A 17,336-nucleotide genomic window follows, 5' to 3' on the forward strand; every position below is an offset into this window, starting at 1 on the left:
CAGGAAGAGAAGGTGCCCTTACACTAAGTACCAGACCCTGGAACTGGAGAAGGAATTTCTGTTCAACATGTACCTCACCAGAGAGCGGAGACACGAAGTGGCGCACCTTCTCAACCTAACTGAGAGACAAGTGAAAATCTGGTTTCAGAACAGGCGGATGAAGATGAAGAGACTCAGTAAGGAGCATCTGAAGGAGTTCGAATGACGAGCTGCTCAGTCCAAACTTCAGCGCGTAGCCAGTTACTGTTTCCACTGCAATATACCCGTAAAACCCTACACTTACTTCAGACGATCAGCCCTACCGGGGCATGGGCCGCCGAGGGTCCTCTCTCCTGGGCCAGACTTTCCAGTTGTCCCCTAGGCGCAGCCCAATCCCCTCCCAGAGGTGAGGTCTTTGAAGCCTCTGTTGGCGATTTCTGTACCTCTAGGTTTTTGCTTTGCGGGACGGCGTTGGCGAGTCCCGCGGCCAGCCCTCTTCCTTTCGCAGCCGGGCTTGGGACCCTCGGTGGCGGAGTGGTAAAGTCCAGAGAAAATCCGCCATCCGTCCACAACAAAGGATAGCCCGAATGCCAAGGGTCTTATTTCGAAGATTTTAGTGCATTCGTTCACGAAATAGAGAGTCACGTGTAAGAGATTTTATTGCGGGATATTAAGGAATACGACTTCCTCTCATCATTCCATTCTGTTACTGAAAGAGAGAGGGAGAGAGAGAGCAGCGCGCTTTTATTCCTTCTCCGTTCTCTTGTCTTGAGGGTTTTTAAAGAAACTTCAAGTTGTTTATAAATTATTAAAATTTCTGTGCTTCTTTCGGTAATGGTCGTGGTGCCGCACCGAGCTCCAGAGCAAGATTATTGAGAGAAAACGTCTTTAAACGACTGTTGATTTTTTAAAAAATATCTCTATATATATCTCTGTATTAATCCTTTACTGTTTTGACACGACTTACTTTCAGTTGTTTACAAACACGGAGTATGTCTAGGATATGGTTCAACGTTTCAAATCGTTTTTTTTTCGTTAGTGTTCCTCCCCCCCGCCCCCCCATCACGTTGGTTTGAGGATATGCACTCTGATATGGAAATGTGATCACTATTTAAGCAGTGTGAGTATGTAGCTGCAGTTTGTGGACCTTTTACTCAGCGCTCTTGGCTGAGTTTGGCCTTGTTGTGATTTTGTATTTTTTTTAAAAAATATATATGCAGAATCCAGAAGCCCGGATTTTTAAAACGAGTGGTTGCCGCTCTCCGGTGCCTGCCCCGCTTTGTTTGGGTAACTTTAACCACGTGGCTTTCAAACTAACGGTAAGCCAGATGAACACGGCGGGGGAGAAACGCTAACGAGTTATAATGTAGGATTTCGTAACGTTTCAGGAGCAGAATGCCGCATGGGGGGTGGAGTGAGGGTGGTGGTCGTCGGGGGGGGGGGGAGAAATAAAGTTACCCGCAAAGTTCTGCGTAGGAGGTATCTGACCATGTTGCCCGGATTGTGGTTACCCGCCAAGATGAAAGGAAGGGGATTGATAAATAGGTCATTTCTGCCCATCTTTAGGTCTCTGTCCGCTGTGGGGCCAGAGTTAAAAAACTAAAAACTGTTCTTCGTTTTCGTATATTTTACACTGGAGGTTATCGAATCAAGTATCTTACATGAACACCCCCCCCCCCCAAAAAAAAACAATCGGGATGGTCTTAGCTTTTAGTTTATTCCCCCCCTCTCTCCCACCCCCGTGTTCCGGAACTGTCGAATAGCAGCAGCGCATGGTCGCTGTATTTAATGTAATTTTATATTATTGACGCTAGAAACAGTGACAGGTCGAATTCAGTGAATGATTTAGAACAAAAATCGAGCCGTTGATTTTATTCTGTGTGTGTGTCTGTGTGTGTGTGTGTGCACCTAACACCACAATCGATAGATGGAAATTTATGAATGTATGGGATGCGGACCGCGGAATAAAGCGCAGCTGACGATTAGACATCGAATGTTTCTGCGTGACCTCGCGTCTCTTAATGTTTTTCTTCTTCTGGGCCTTGCCCCCGCCACTGGTTCCAAACTCTAATTCTTTCTCTGGCCCTGAGCCAGCACTACTAATAATTGGCAGCGACCGGTATCTTTATATCTATTTTTAATAAGTTTTGGGACAGGGCTGAAAATAAGGCGGGGTGGGGTGGTGGCAAGGACAGTGTGTGTGGGACGACGAAAGCCAGCTCTTAAAATCGCAACGGAAGCAAATACTGATATGATGAATCAACGGGGAATATAGTCGGGCATCACGTCACCGCCTTCGGACAGGGAGTCAGGCTGCCGGACGTCGCATAATGCGGTCCTTCAGTTTTTCCCTAGTAAATTCCCCAGCGCAGAGGACGCAATGGGTTAGCGTCTGTACAATAGCACAAAGCAGAACAAAAACAGAAATGCGTGCAGTTACTGGGAAGAGAGAGAGAGAGAGAGAGAGAAAAGGCGCGCGCGTACACACACACACACACACACACACACACACACAGACACACACACACACACAGACACACACACACACACACACACACACAGACACACACACACACACACACACACACACACACACACACACACACGGCGAAGTGTTGCTCTCATCAAAGTTAAATTGAAACGCTTCCGCCGGAGAAGGAACACCATCCGAGATTGATGCTGTAAGATTTCAGTATAGAACTGACATTCAGAGACTGGGATCTACCCTCCATATGTGATTTTTTTTTTAAATCGATAGAGGATCTGAAGAATTCTCTATTTTTGACGTGTTTCAGTTCCTCGCCGAGCGAAGTACGAACGGCACAATTAAAACGCAATCATACCTCGTTTGCTTTAAATATTTTGTTGTCCAGCTCAAGCGACTAACTACGAAAATCCGTGGCGTATCGCGGCGATTGGAACATAATTATAGACTTAAAGGATTCGAGTGCAAAATAGCGCGTTCTTTCATGCAAGGTGCAGTTCGCATTCTTCCAGAATTTACATAAATTATGAGGACGCAAAATACCGTTACTTCTGTGGCCTGAAGATTTAGTTGCACGTTTCATGGCCTGGGCGGCAAGTAATACCCCGCCAACCGACCTAGGCGAGTTAAATTTCTCAAGGATTGGCATGTTCTCCTTATTTGCTCAGTTTTAGAGGGTTTAAGCAGCTTTTTATGCATTTCGCAGCTTCAGGAGGTTAATAGGAAATTCCTTGTTACTCAGTATATGCACAACCACCAACCTGGCTTGCAGTCTGCCTCTTGGCATGTCCATACATGAATATACATGTAGTATAAGCATATATATATGTGCATGCACATACACATATAGTGTATAAGTACATATATGCGCAGATACACGCGCACATGCATATACAAATATATAATACAGATGGATATATATACATATAAATGTGAATATGTGGATAGACAGTTATATAGGTATCTAGATAAATGAACTGATAGATAGATATAAATATAGATAGATAGATAGATAGATAGATAGACAGATGATATCAAGATGCATACTTCTGGAATATGCGTATAAATATGCACGAGTTTTTGTATAAAAGACGAGGTTAGTATTGTAAGCTACGTAAATTGCTTCAAGACTTCGACGATCTTATTTTTGGTAGCTGCTACTTCCATATATATATTTAATTACCCACCGCAAAATGTGTCCCCTAGCCAAACTGTTTCAGGGTTGACACTGTGACAATTGCCATGCGTATCTACACCCTAACATCCAGGAAGGATATTTCAACCGAGGGTATTCAAGGAAGAAAATTGTATGTGCTGCTTCAGACTTCGAGGTTGAAGTTTAAACCTCAAACTTGGCCGCATGTGGGGAAAAAAAGAACTTCTGAGAATGCAATATGTATTTGAACACCGTGATGAAGGTAATGATTTCCATTGTGTGTTCCGGACAGATGACATTTCTGCTGGATATTACCTGCAAGACCTTGATAACGAAGACTGTTTATAATTATGTGGAAAGAAAGAGAATTCGTTACCTTAAAAGCTTCAGGATTTTTCTTTGTAAAGGTTACAGATGTGTTAGGGGCATAATGAAAATTGAATCTGGGATTCGATATTTTATAATCCCTTGATATTAGTGCAGAGTTCGCAGTCAGTTTCTGATTAAAGTCACCAAATGCTACCCTGAGATTCATTTTCTTGCGCGCATTCACTGTAGATACAGAGAAACACAACAGGAAACAGAATGAGACGCCTCACCGCGAACAAAGGCGGAGAATACAACCAACGTGCAAACGACGACAAACCGTGCTAATACAAGAGCGAGAGAGGGGGGAAAAAACACAAAATGATAATGATAGACAAATAAGAAATAAATAATATTGCGAACATGGGTTGTCGAGTCCTCGAAAGCGAGCCTGCAGATAACGGGATCAGTACAAAGTTGTGGTGGATGAAGTTATCCCCGTTAGTTCAGGAGCCTGACGGTCGAGGGGTAACAACTGTTCCCGAAAGTGGTTCTGTGGCTGCTTGAAGCAGCTTTTGCTAAGAGTCGATGGGGGAAAAAAAACTATTAAAAGGCCAGTATGTCGTATATTACCACTAATATATCAGCAATTTCAATTTTTAATATCTTTTTTCGTTAACACGAGAGACAAGAGCGAGTTAAAAAAAAAGGAACAGAAGCAAGTATTTGACGCTGGAGGAGGAGGAGGAGGAGGAAGAGTGAGGAAGTTGTCTGTCATTATAGGAAATTCAGTGATTGCGCGGCAATAAAATAATATGACCGCTGTAAAAGTTTATAGGGTATAAATTTCTGAAGGTTAGGAATTGAACGTCTGTAAAGCAAACACTGCAAGTGCGGGGAAAAGACTTTCAGAACCTATTAAATTAAATTCAAATTTAGAGAGCGTCAGGTATTAAAAATGTGACTTTATTTCTAAGGGAAATATACGCACAAGAAAATATATACATATATATATATATTTTTAAGGGGAAATGTGTGGTAGTGCGGAGAACATGCTTTTTTAGACCCTAAAGAAGCAACGCCCTCTTTTGTTCTACTTTCTAACCATTGGTGGCTGCCAGAACTTACTGCAATAAAAATAGCGCTGTACAGATTCTGGCGAGACGTCTGCCCCAGGTCTTTGAATGTGTTTACAGTCCGCGCACAGGCCTGGCAGATCATTCTGAAAGTAAAAAATGTCTTGGAGGTGGGGACGATTCCGTTTTCAAAGCGTTCTTTCTCTCTTCCCTCTCCTTGCCTCTCTTCTTTACTGCCTCATATACGAATGTATGCTGTGAGCAATTCGCTCTATACTATTCAGGATGTTGTTAATTGGCTATCCCCACCCCTACATAACACGATGGACACAAAAGAATTTAAACATTTCTCCTCGCTATTCTTTAAGACCAATGATTTCTTTTTTACCTCCAGATTTCATCACTCAGTGACGCATATTTACCAATATTGCGCCGTGTGTTTTCACAAATCCAGGAAAATTCCCTCCATTTGCCAGTAGGTGGCATCAATGTTCCACTAAACTCGATCGTGGCGCTTTACCACTCGTTAGTCCAAAAATGCAAGACCCATGGCCCTGTGCACTTGTATACATTTCCTAACATGCCATCTCTTTCTCGATCAGTCCTAATGCGCAGTAAAACGAAAAACACTGCATATCAGAATTTCCCCTTCATTAAAATCTTCGCTCTAATCGGTCATTTTGCACTATTTGTCTCTGAAAGCTGTTTGAGAAAGTAACTCGCGTGCCATTATTTATGCCTATTTTTTTGTCAGATACTTTAGTAGGTGTTAATAAATTCGGTCATTTTCGACCAGGCGGTCTGTGGCATGAGACATTGAGTTTAGAAAGTCGATCCACATCAAACAACTGCCTATCATAAAGCGACGCATGTAATGGGCAAATAGCTGGCTGCGTTCCCTGCTTAAAGAACGCTCTTTTTTTAAAAAAAGTGGGTATTATCAATAGTGAATGCTTAGTTTCTAAATGAAATTTCAGTCCTCACATTTAACCAGCCTCGGCTGCTTCGCACGTCCGAATTATGGCCGGCCGTCCATTCAACAAAAAAAACAACCCACACGTTTTCACTGGAAGCAAAAATAAACCAGAAGGCAAGGACGATTTCTTCCAGGCATTACCAGGCTTCCGTGTTTCATTCACACCAGGCCCAATGATAGCGTCTGTTGTTTCCTGTTGTTTTGAACCGCTTGCTGGATTTTAAGACTTGCACAGTTCTATTTTAGATTCATCTGCCGCGTTCACGTTTTAAAAAAGCATTAACGTTTGGCAAGGCGAAAACAATGCCGGGGGGGAAACAGCAGTCCTTTTGAATCGAGTTTTGTAAATGGACCTTCCATCAACAAGGAGGAAAAGCTTCATTTGAATCAGGGCTGCCCCTGATCTGTTTCTGGCATTACTTTTTTTTATCATTGTGTGTGTGTGTGTGTGTTTTTTAAATCTTGTATTCTGCTTCATTCTCCCGCTCTATTTACGGATGGTTCATGTATAGTCCGCAGCCCATACTTCGAGCAAGACAGAGTCAGGCAGTGAGAAAAAACACACAGAAAGGCGCTCAGAACAACCATATTATATATATATATATATATATATATATATATATATATATATTCTTTGATGTATTCGGGTTTACACGGATAACTTCAGATATATAATTCGCAATTAGGACCACACTGTATGTACACTTACTGCACGTCCAAAGGCGTTGCATGTAAATATGGTTCATTTCTCGGCTTCTTTCTACCACCGTTCACCGTGCGAATAAAACCCTGCGATTTTGCATTTCAGACAAGCCAGTTTAAGGACGTCTTCTCCTTTCGTGCAGGAGGCTCCTGTTCTATTAATTTCAGTATTACCCTCCTATGTGGTGCCGCTCAGACGCTAAATTATCAGCGCTTATCCCATTAAGGCGGCTCGAGCGCACAGATATACAATTAATTGAGTTTTATTTGTGTGATTCCGTCTAGCGATTCAGCGGCACATCAGCAGAAAATGAAACTGAAGTCTGGGCATTAACCCATAATAGACAACTCTCGCTGTGATACTGAGTGTTTAGGTGTACGTGGAACCAGCGCTCTCGGTAAATGCGATGGTACTGCCTTCGGAAATTACTGAAAACTTAACTGTAAACAATTTAGGTAGGAGCAGATTGGTTTCTTGGAAAGATTTTAAATATGTATATAATAGCCATTACGTGCGTGTTTAGCATGAATATTATGCATGGACAGTGTGTTTGTGTCTGTGTGTGTGTGTTTGTGTCTGTGTCTGTGTGTGATGTGTGTGTGTGTCTGTCTGTCTGTGTGTGTGTTTGTGTCTGTGTCTGTGTGTGATGTGTGTGTATGTCTGTGTGTGTGTTTGTGTCTGGGTCTGTGTGTGTGTGTGTGTGTTTGTGTCTGTGTCTGTATGTGCGTGGACGTGTGTGTGTGTGTGTGTTGTGTGTGTGTGTGTGTGAGAGAGAGAGAGAGAGAGATAGAGAGAGTGAGTGTGTGTGTGTGTGTGTGTGTCTGCCTTTTGCAAACTCATAAAATTTAAATGCTCCAAGCTAAACTTAGCAAGTGCTGTTGAAAATATTCTCGGACAAATTGGAACCCAACCCATAAAAAAGCTACACATTGCCGAGAGAGAGAGAGAGAGAGAGAGAGCGAGAGAGAGAGAGAGAGAGAGAGAGAGAGAGAGACGTTAAATTATTTGTTTTGTTTTTTTAAAAAAAACAGCAACAACACTTACAAGATATCGAGGAATCCCCAATATTAACAAAACAACCCCCAAAAACTATCTGGAGCACGTCACGGCCACAATACCTCATCATAAAACAAGAATCACGTGGGTGTTCGCGGGCCGGACATTCACAAGTTGTGAACTCTTTTTCCCGTCATCTGATATGAGTTTGTTTTTTTTAAAAGAAACGCCCTAAAATTCTTAACCTAATTATCCATTTGTAATCACAAGAGGGTCGCGTTTAAGAAGCAGGTATCGTTTGTGCGAAATTCGCGGCATTGATGATAATCGTGCTGTAGCTAAGCAGCAAGTTTGAAAAGAGCTTTGTCGTGTTAATCGACTGATCTGTTCCGATTTTTGTATCAAATTTCACGTTAAGTCGCGGGTGAAAATGAATATATAATGACCTCACAATGTAGCAAAAGGCGTTGCTGAATATGAAAAGCAGCGACATTGTAACGATTGGAAAGTTGCCCTGTAGTCTTATGAAATAGGACGGAGTCGGCTAAAGTTAAGTCGTGCAGACGTCAGGTACAGGTACTTGGAAAGGACAAACTTTCGAAGATAAGCGGTTTAAATAAGCTACTGAATAATTGAATTTTTATCGTTACCACGTGAAAGTAACTTTAATGCAACTGCTTTTCAAAACAAATTATTGTTCTGAAACGGGAGTATTTTCAGAATCGAATGCTTCTTTCCCCAAAAAAAGTTTTTTAAAAAGTATTTTACATACTTCATTTCGTGAATACATTTCAACATCGCTTTTCTTTCCTCCACGAGGAAATCCTTGTTCGATTAGCTGACAATATCCCACAGGCCACGGCGGATGTTATGAAACGTGGTATCTGAAAGAAAATCTCATTTGGTTAAACATAGTAAATTTGGACGCACTGAGTTTTTGTTTTGTTTCCCGGCCCAAGAACTTTGGGATTTACAGTGTTTTCCCTTTGATAGAATAGAATCGAAATTTATAGCTTTTGGATTTTCTTCTGATGTCCAGATATACTGGGAGATTCCTATAGAGGGGAAGTTTAGACATCACTGATAGGAGATCGGAAAACGGCGAACTGTTAAACAGTAGAAAATCGGTAGAAATATTTTAATGAATATATTTAATAAATAATAAACGTTATGATCTGGAATAGTTGTAATGGAATTGATACCGGAAAGTTTTACTTTCATATGTTATATTTTATATGACTTCTAAACTGCGTTAAGAGCGAGAAGACTTGCTAATTTGTGTTAGACTTGTGTTTGTACACGGGCAATTCCGAATAGCAGTACAATCTGGGCTGTTTGCAGTGGGATCTCAGCTCTACCAAATCTGCAGAACTCAATGCTTACTTCCCCACCAAACGGAGTATTTTGCGCATTGGACTGGGAAGTATTTCGGCGTCAGTTTGAAGGGGTCTGGAATTAATTCGCAGCCAATCGTCAAAGCAACAGCAACAACAAAAAAAAAATAATAAAAACATTTAACAATAATTAGCAAAGGGTTCAATGTACCTCACCATTGCTGAGTTTAAAGGCAAATAATGGTGCAAAAATATATATATATGACCCAGGATTAGCACAGTTTCCCCTCAAGTCTCCACTGGAATTCAGCAAGCAGTGTCAACTCTTGTAAATAATTTTTCATTTAGTCTCTAGCTCTCTCTCTTCTTCACGCTTTTTTTAAATAACGTTTTAAAGTTAAATTGTTTCGGAGCAGGTTCGTGCCTTCCCTTGTTTTTTCACTGAGCTGTTTATTAGGACTCACTGCACTTGGCGACGGCAGGAAACCCTCGCGTCTGAGCTGGGGACTAAAAGAACTTCAGTGAGAACAAATTTACAAGCTATAATGCGAGCCCATAAGGAACTGCTCCCTAATTGCATCTTATATTAAATATTATCGTTGCATAGATCTGCAGCACGTGTGTGCAAGTTCATTGTTTAAAATAACATACCTTCCACTTCTGAAAACCTATATGTCACTGTTGCACACAGAGCGTCTCATAAAGACACTAACTGCAGTTCACTGTGCGTTATAAACAATAGCAGACTGCGTTTTTATTGCGATTTGCAGTTCCTTAATCTCTTCCCTATAGTTCTCAGCTGACTGTTACTGTCTCAGGCCCCGTCCAAGCACCAGATAAAAGGCTTTATTAATAACGAGATAACGGGTCATTAAATTGTTAAATACCACTAGAACTCCTCACTATGATTAAACATAATTTTTTTTTCAGAAGAAGAATCCCCAAATAATTTGCATAAGGGTACTGCCGGTCATGCGGCTATGCTGCAATAACTTGGGAGGAAAAATAGCAATTAGGTCCAAAGTTGATGGTAATTAGATTTTGGGTTTGCTACTGTACTTCCGTGTCTTGTTAATGTAACTCTGACCTTTGGAAGAGCCGCATATTCTCATTAAATGGTTTGGAAATTAACGTCTGCCTCTCCATCCACTCTGTTACAACAGAACAGTTACTTCCCCTTATCAATCTTTTGGTGGCGTATGTATTTCATCCGCTGTAAAGCGGCTGATATCCCGGTAATGAACATGGTGGAATATATTAATCCGCATATTCCCCCCTCTCTCTCTCTCTCTCTCTTACTCTCACTCACTCACTCTCTCTCTCTGTATCCTTCTCTCATTCCCCCTCTCTCTCACCATTCCGTTTTCACGCGGCGCAGTGTCCGTACGGAGGAAGCAAAGCCAATAGGACGTGGTTGGGCTAATAAATGCAAATTATTATGGAAAGAGACGGCAAAATATGAAACAACTCATTTGGGCGGAAGTAAATGACCGAAAACTGTTTATGAGTGAACCGCTTCACGAAGATGTGATACCGGGATACCGTGTTTTCAGATCAATAACATGAAGGCTTAATTTTCTTAGAAACAAAATCCTCGGCGTGTTTGTTTGTTTACCCAACACCAAGTTCTCTCCATTCAGCAGTCAGATCTAGTCCTTTCCAGATGAGCTCATACTTTGTGAATTCGCTGTTTTCCAAGTATAAAAGCGGGGACACCCTCCGTCCCAATTATTATGACTGTGGGTTCAGCCAGGACCTGGGTACCAGAGCCACCGTGGTTTATGGACCCGGCAGCGGGGGAAGTTTCCAACATCCCAGTCAGATTCAGGATTTCTACCACCACGGCGCGGCCAGCCTCTCCACCTCTGCGTATCAGCAGAACCCGTGTGCGGTGACGTGTCACGGGGATCCCGGCAGCTTCTACGGTTACGATGCCTTGCAGAGGCAGCCGATCTTCGCCGCCCAGCAAGAGGCCGAACTGGTCCAGTACCCCGACTGCAAGTCGGCGGCGAACAGCCTGGGAGAAGAGGCGGAGAACTCCGAGCAGAGCTCCTCTCCGACGCAGCTATTCCCTTGGATGCGACCGCAAGGTGAGACGCGAGCTGGAAAGACATTAAAAAAGAAAGAGGGGGTGAACGCGAGAATAAGGGGGTGAAGTCTCTCTCGCACACACACACACACAGACAGACACGCACATACTAGAAACGCAGTGCAGCTTTATTTCCCGAGCCAATAAAGAGAGAAAAAAAACACACACAGTAACTTTAGCGTTTTATGATTCTAAACTTCAGTACTTGTAAATTGCTTTATTCTTTAATGGTCCTGAAGGCGGTTTTTAAGTGTAGCATTTTATGCGCCGTTTGCGGCTTTATTACTAGTTTATGGCACAGTTCTTCCTGAGATATTGAATGGTGTTTGGGAGTGTTTGAATCCTGTTTCGGTAGCCTCGGTGTAACAATTACGGAAACTGACTGTTTGTCCTTCTTTCTCATTCTCTTTCTCTCTCCCTCTCTTTCTCCCCTCTCTTTCTTTATCTTCCTCTCTCCCTCTCTCCTCTGTCTCTCTTTCTGTCACTCTCCTTCTATCTCTGTAACTCTTCTCTCTGTCTCTTTCACTCTCTTTCCGTCTCTCTCTCTTTCACTCTTTCCCTTTCTCTCTCTCTGTGTCCTTTTTTTGCTCTCTGTCTCCTTCTATTCCAACCCCCCCCCCTCTCTCTCTCTCTCTCTCTCTTTCTATCTCTCTCTCTTTCTATCTATCTGTCTTTCTTCTCTTCACTCCCCTCTCTCGCTCTATTTCTATCTCTCTTCTCTCTGTGTGTTTCTAACTCTTTCCATTTCTAACTCTTGTCTCTCTCTGTCTCTCTGCTTCTCCGTCTCTCACTCTCACTCGCCCTATTTCTATCTCTGTCTCTCATTTTCTCTCCTCTCTCCGTTTCTTTCTCTCTCTCTTACTTGCTCTGCTCTATCCCCCTCTCTCTCTCTATCTCTCCACCCCCCCCCTCTCTCTCACCCCTTTCCTCTGTTACCCAGTAGCCGCAGGACGGCGCAGAGGGAGGCAAACCTACAGTCGCTACCAGACACTGGAACTTGAGAAAGAATTTTTGTTTAATCCGTATCTGACCCGCAAACGCCGGATCGAAGTGTCGCACGCTCTGGGACTGACCGAGAGGCAGGTCAAAATTTGGTTCCAGAACAGGAGAATGAAGTGGAAAAAGGAGAACAACAAAGACAAGTTCCCCAGCAGTAAGTCCGAGATCGAGGAGAGCTCGAAGGATAAGGAAGGGAAAGAAGACGAAGGAAATGACTAACATGACGATGCGTTGACAAAGAAGCGAAGTGCGGGCGTGAGATGCGGGACAGGCGTTACTGATTACTGTATGGTACAAGATATTGTACGGAACTGTAGACTAAAAGGACCATTTCAACTTTCTACCAAGCATTTACATTGTGTAACATTCTAGTTATTTAAGTGAGTTCTTGTAAAGTATTTAAAGTGAAGCTCTTTGGGGGGCATTGTGTTAGTTCGTGTGTTGAAATACCAGTGTAGATTATTTAAGCCGTGTGCACTATATACCAGCTAATGGCTATTAGCTTAAATTTCCCGACAACATGAAGCTGCCTACTTAAGCTTTAGCGATTTAGATTTGTGTTACTGTTTACGGCTTTGGTGTGTTTCTATACAGAGGGAGAGAGAGAATAAAGATATGTTTTCTCCGAACCGGCACGTGCATCAGCAAAACCCGTTTTAAAAGACAGAGAGAGAGAGAGAGAGGGGGGGGGGAACGAAACCCGGAGGAAAAATATTTCTTGGGGTTTACCTATGAGAATTTCTACCCGTAAACGCGAATTTCATTTATAAGGGTGGTGGGGGTGTGGGGTGTGGGGGGGTTGTGGAGAGGGGGTTGGGGGGTGTGGGGGTTGTAAGGACCGGTGGTGCGTTATCGTTTTACACAAAATTAGACCATTGTTAGGACGTGCAAGCTGCGGGAAGAGGAACATTAACCGCGAGGTTGGGGCGTTGGGGTTGAAATACATGATTGTGAAAACAGCGCTGTTTTTTTTAAAGTCCCTTTTAAAGGAAATTTCTTTGAATGAAAGATTTGGCAAATTTGAAAAAAAATACATATAGATACATATGCGCGCCGTGCCGGAAGAGACAACATAAGCAGATAGGGTAGATGGATACTGTTATTGAAAAGTGCAGATTAAAACATCAATAAAACATCGATATCACACTTGACTCGATTTGTCTTCAGTGACTTTTTTATTAGAGCCTCCAGTTAATGCTTGGAGTTATCTTGCCTCATTTGCGCTCGCCAAATCCTCCCCTCCCTCCCTCTTCAAGGGAACAAGTTGCAGTTCGCTTTGCAATATTTGTGGTCAATATGCCGATTTTTTTTTGTTTGTGTCTGCCCGACCGTTGCAATTTGCTGCTGGGGAGGGGGGGGGGTGGAGGCCGAGGGGAAAGAGAGACTCTACCGCGGCTGTCCTCAACCTGGGACTGATACTAAGATAGGCATCGATTATCGGAACTTATACTATGTTTTATTAGAATGCAAACGGGCCAAAAAAAAAATGCTGTTTTGACAAATGTGTAATCTGACTCCAACCTGCAGAAAGCGAATCGATTTCATTTCATTCCTTTTCTAAATGATCGATCAATCCAGCCTCTATACTGAAGGCCGGTTACTTCCCGCCTTATATTTAAAAGTTAGTTACATTGTTATCTGGACGCAGGATTTTTTAAAAAAAAATATTTTGGGAGAATATTTCTTCAAAATCCTAACCAAGGAAGCAATGGGTAACCTGATCCTCATTGGTCCGCCTAGTCACGTGCCGCTGTCACGTGCGCCGGGAGGAAAAAGGGGGTTCTTTTGGTGTAAATCTGGACTCTAATTCCGTAATATATCACCGTACCTCGTAAAACCGACACTGAAACGTCCCGGCCTACAAATCACCGACCAAATTATGAGTTCATTGTACTATGCGAATGCTTTATTTTCGAAATATACGGCCGGAACTTCTGTTTTTCCAACGGGGGTATTTTCCGAAACAACTTCTTGCGCCTTTGCCTCAAACTCGCAGCGGTCGGGCTACGGCTCTGGGTCAGCCTCTTACGCAGCGACAGTACCGGGTCTCTACAGCACCGCCAACAGCCTTCACCACCAGACCCCGACCATGTACACGTCTCCTTATGGCCTCAATGCGAACTCTTTTAACGTACACTGCTCCTCGTTCGACCACAATATCTCGTCGATGATGTGCGGCGCCGGGGATTCCTGCAAGCAGAGTTGTAGCAAGTCGGAGCAGAGAGAGGTAGACCCGCAATCCGAGAACTTCCGGATCTACCCCTGGATGAAGAGCTCAGGTATGTGGAGAGAGAAAAAAAAAGAGGAGTCTCATAAAACGAGACCTCTTAGAGGGACCGGGAATTACTTTATGGCAGGAGGGTGTTACACTCATTCATGGCATTCACTAAACAGCGGTATAAAATTCAAAGGTCTACCCCCACCAGCAATTAAGTCACTGATTTAGATTATATTGCCTCCTTGTTAAAAATAAGAGTTGGGTAAGCGACCATTGAAATACAAACAAGGCAACACACTTCAAAGAAACATTTTTTTTGTCTCGTACCTTTGTTCTTTCCCAGTTTTAAAAAAAGACAATGAACCAACAATATCCCCGTGAGTCTCAAATCTCCCTTAAAAAAAATATAAACATATATCTCTGTTTAATCCCCCTTAATCTGCTCCGATTCTGTTTGGCTTCAAAGTTTTGTCTCCGGTTCTCGGGTGCTGTGGATGCGGTTGGAAGAGGTAGGGTTTGCAGGGGACTGTTGGGGTAGCTATGATGAGAGGGATGGCAGGGGGGCGTGCAAGAAATAGCAGACGAAAACCTTTTAAGTATTTTCGAATAAATTCAATTATGTGGGATACACTTAAAAGAGTTTTTAAAAAGAAGTAACCATGAAACTAATAGAGTGTTTATGTGTAACGTTTAAGGTGAGGGGTGCGTGCGTGCGTGTGTGTGTGTGAGAGAGAGAGAGAGAGAGATTGTGTGTGTGTGTGTGTGTGTGTGTGTGTGTGTTTGTGTACATGTGTGTGATTGTGTGTGTGAATATCAGTGTGTGTATGTGCATATGTGTGATGTGCCTGTGTGTTTGTGTCTGATTGTGTCTGTGTGTGTGTGTTATGTGTGTGATTGTGTGTTTGTGTGTGTGATTGTGTCTGTTATGTGTGTGATTGTGTGTTTTGTGTGTTTGTGTGTGTGATTGTGTCTCTGTGTGTGTGTGTGTTATGTGTGTGATTGTGTGTTTCTGTGTGTGATTGTGTCTGTGTGTGTGTTTGTGTGTGTGTGATTGTGTCTGTGTGCATTTTATGTGTGTGATTGTGTGCCTGTCTGTCTGTGTGTATGTATGTGAGTTATTGTGTGAGGGTGTGTGTGTGTGTCTGTGTGTGCAATTGTGTCTCTCTCTGTCTGTGAGTGATTGTGTCCGTATGTCTGGGTATGTGCGTGCATTTGGTTGAGGGTGGGGAGGTTGTAGGACTAGGGTGGGATATTGATGGGGAAGGGTGGAGTGGGGGGGGGGTGTTTGGTTCCATCTTAGCACCGGTGTTATACTTGAGCGGCCATTCAAACGCCCGATCTATGAGTGTTTTCTATTGTCGTGATAATGAATTTAGAATGTGCTCCCTTCCAGCACAGACGTGGCGACGGGCTATACCACAATGCTATGCTTCATGCCAAATTGTTGTATCCATTTTCTAGTTACCTGTCGGCTTCAGGTTACATAACATTAATTTACCAAATCCAGAAATCCAGACCGCGCTGACGATGTAGTACAAAGATTATTCATCAATAGCTCAAGGCCACTCCACATGGTTTTTTTTTGTTAAAAAAAACCTTTCTCAAAGCTAATTGTAAAATAGAAAATTAAATCAACGTGTTTCTGAATTGCATTCCACGGCAGACCATTCAGACCCATTGGTGCCGTTGAGACAATGTAAATTGTCTTTAATAATGAACACAACTGGTCCAGTTTTCAAATTACACATCAACGCGAACTTTATATTGATTGAAGTCGTGTTAGTTTCCGCGAGCCATATACTGAATCTGTCAATTCGGGGGTAAAATGTTGAAATTAGTGACAGACGTCAAGTGCTGGAAGGGTGGTGTTGATTATACTTTTAAAGGACCGATGGTACCTTGTTAGTGATTTTGTGTGTGTGTGTTTTGTTTTCTTCTCCCTCTCTCTCTACTTCGCTCTGTCTTTCGGTGTCCCTACACGGTCGGCGTCTCCAGCCTCGGACAGGAAGCGGGGTCGACAGACTTATACCCGGTACCAGACCCTGGAGTTGGAGAAAGAGTTTCACTTCAACCGGTACCTCACAAGGCGGAGACGCATCGAGATAGCACACGCGCTCTGCCTCACTGAGAGGCAGATCAAGATCTGGTTTCAGAACAGGAGGATGAAGTGGAAGAAGGAGAGCAAGGCCACCAGCCCAACTGACGCAAGCGAAGAAAAACAAGAAGAATAAAGGGAGGGGTGGGTGGGGGTGTGTGTGAACAAAATAAAACCTTCTGAAAATCTTAGAGCGTTATCAATGACTTTTTAGCAAATGGGGAGATTTATTCCGCATTTCTTAACATTGAAACAAAATACTACCTAAATCTGTAACTGTTCGACCTGTAGTTTGTATTGTACAGATAGGGGGACTGACCCGAGTCTAGATTGTACAAGTTATATATAGTAATTTGAATTAGGCTTTCTAATGTGGTGCATTGACCGTTACTGTAATTAGCATTAATTTACCACGTGTATTTAAAGGGAAAAATATGTCAGTGACCTATATTTGTTACTGTAATGATGTAATTTCTTGTTAGTAAGTATAGTTTTAATAAGGAGCTGTGTGTAGCCACAACCCCTGTACAGTTCATTGACGTGCGACCCGTATAAAATGGTGTTCTGGTGAACGTGTTGAAGGTCATTTCTCTGTACATTTCTTTTTAAAAGGAAAAAAAATATTTAAGAATGGACCATTTATATTGGTTGAGTTTACCCGCTTTACCATGAAGGATGTAAACTGTTCCGTGGAATAAAATAAGGACATTTTTTTTCGTTAATATGCCTTCCACTCCCAAGTTTTGTGCTTTAATGCAACGCTAACGCTCACCGATAATCAATTAAAACAAAGTAATACAGAAACGCAGAGGTTGGCTTTAGAGTCATAAACAAAAAAAAAACAAAATAACTAGAATATTCATCCTCCATGCCGGATTTTGATACTCGAGTGTTTTTTTTATAAACAAAAACCTCCTCTCCTCC

At 42.6% G+C, this 17,336-nt stretch overlaps 3 protein-coding genes across 4 annotated transcripts in view; all 3 read left to right on the forward strand.

Moving 5' to 3' along the window:
• hoxb9a (homeobox B9a) overlaps positions 1–290 on the forward strand; it is a 2,445-nt gene extending 2,155 nt beyond the window's left edge. Inside the window, exon 2 of the mRNA XM_072249092.1 lies at positions 1–290. This exon is cut by the window's left edge and continues 37 nt beyond it. Coding sequence (XP_072105193.1) covers positions 1–205 — 205 coding nt within the window. The 3' untranslated portion in view covers positions 206–290.
• Positions 291–9,662: 9,372 nt separating this feature from the next.
• hoxb8a (homeobox B8a) lies at positions 9,663–12,728 on the forward strand. Of its 2 annotated transcripts, none has more exons than XM_072249095.1 (2): positions 9,663–11,101; positions 12,041–12,728. In XM_072249095.1, the coding sequence occupies exons 1-2, from the start codon at positions 10,675–10,677 to the stop codon at positions 12,316–12,318; spliced, it is 705 nt and encodes a 234-aa protein (XP_072105196.1). In that variant the 5' UTR covers positions 9,663–10,674; the 3' UTR covers positions 12,319–12,728. The 2 variants fall into 2 exon arrangements, with proteins under 2 accessions (XP_072105196.1, XP_072105197.1); XM_072249096.1 differs by having other exon boundaries at positions 9,664–11,101; positions 12,044–12,728.
• An 826-nt stretch (positions 12,729–13,554) lies between these two features.
• Positions 13,555–17,134, forward strand: hoxb7a (homeobox B7a). The gene is made up of 2 exons (XM_072249099.1): positions 13,555–14,378; positions 16,313–17,134. Exons 1-2 carry the CDS (start codon positions 13,979–13,981, stop codon positions 16,546–16,548), a joined length of 636 nt encoding a protein of 211 aa, XP_072105200.1. The 5' UTR covers positions 13,555–13,978; the 3' UTR covers positions 16,549–17,134.
• The last annotated feature ends 202 nt before the right edge of the window (positions 17,135–17,336 follow it).

This window comes from Mobula birostris, chromosome X (genome assembly GCF_030028105.1).
Source record: "Mobula birostris isolate sMobBir1 chromosome X, sMobBir1.hap1, whole genome shotgun sequence".
Lineage (NCBI taxonomy): Eukaryota > Metazoa > Chordata > Chondrichthyes > Myliobatiformes > Myliobatidae > Mobula > Mobula birostris.

Coding starts and splice junctions, on each gene's coding strand:
- hoxb8a (XM_072249095.1), top strand. CDS start 10,675: ATGAGCTCATACTTTGTGAATTCGCTGTTTTCCAAGTATAAAAGCGGG. Junction 11,102..12,040: donor CCCTTGGATGCGACCGCAAG/GTGAGACGCGAG, acceptor TCTGTTACCCAG/TAGCCGCAGGACGGCGCAGA.
- hoxb7a (XM_072249099.1), top strand. CDS start 13,979: ATGAGTTCATTGTACTATGCGAATGCTTTATTTTCGAAATATACGGCC. Junction 14,379..16,312: donor CCCCTGGATGAAGAGCTCAG/GTATGTGGAGAG, acceptor CGGCGTCTCCAG/CCTCGGACAGGAAGCGGGGT.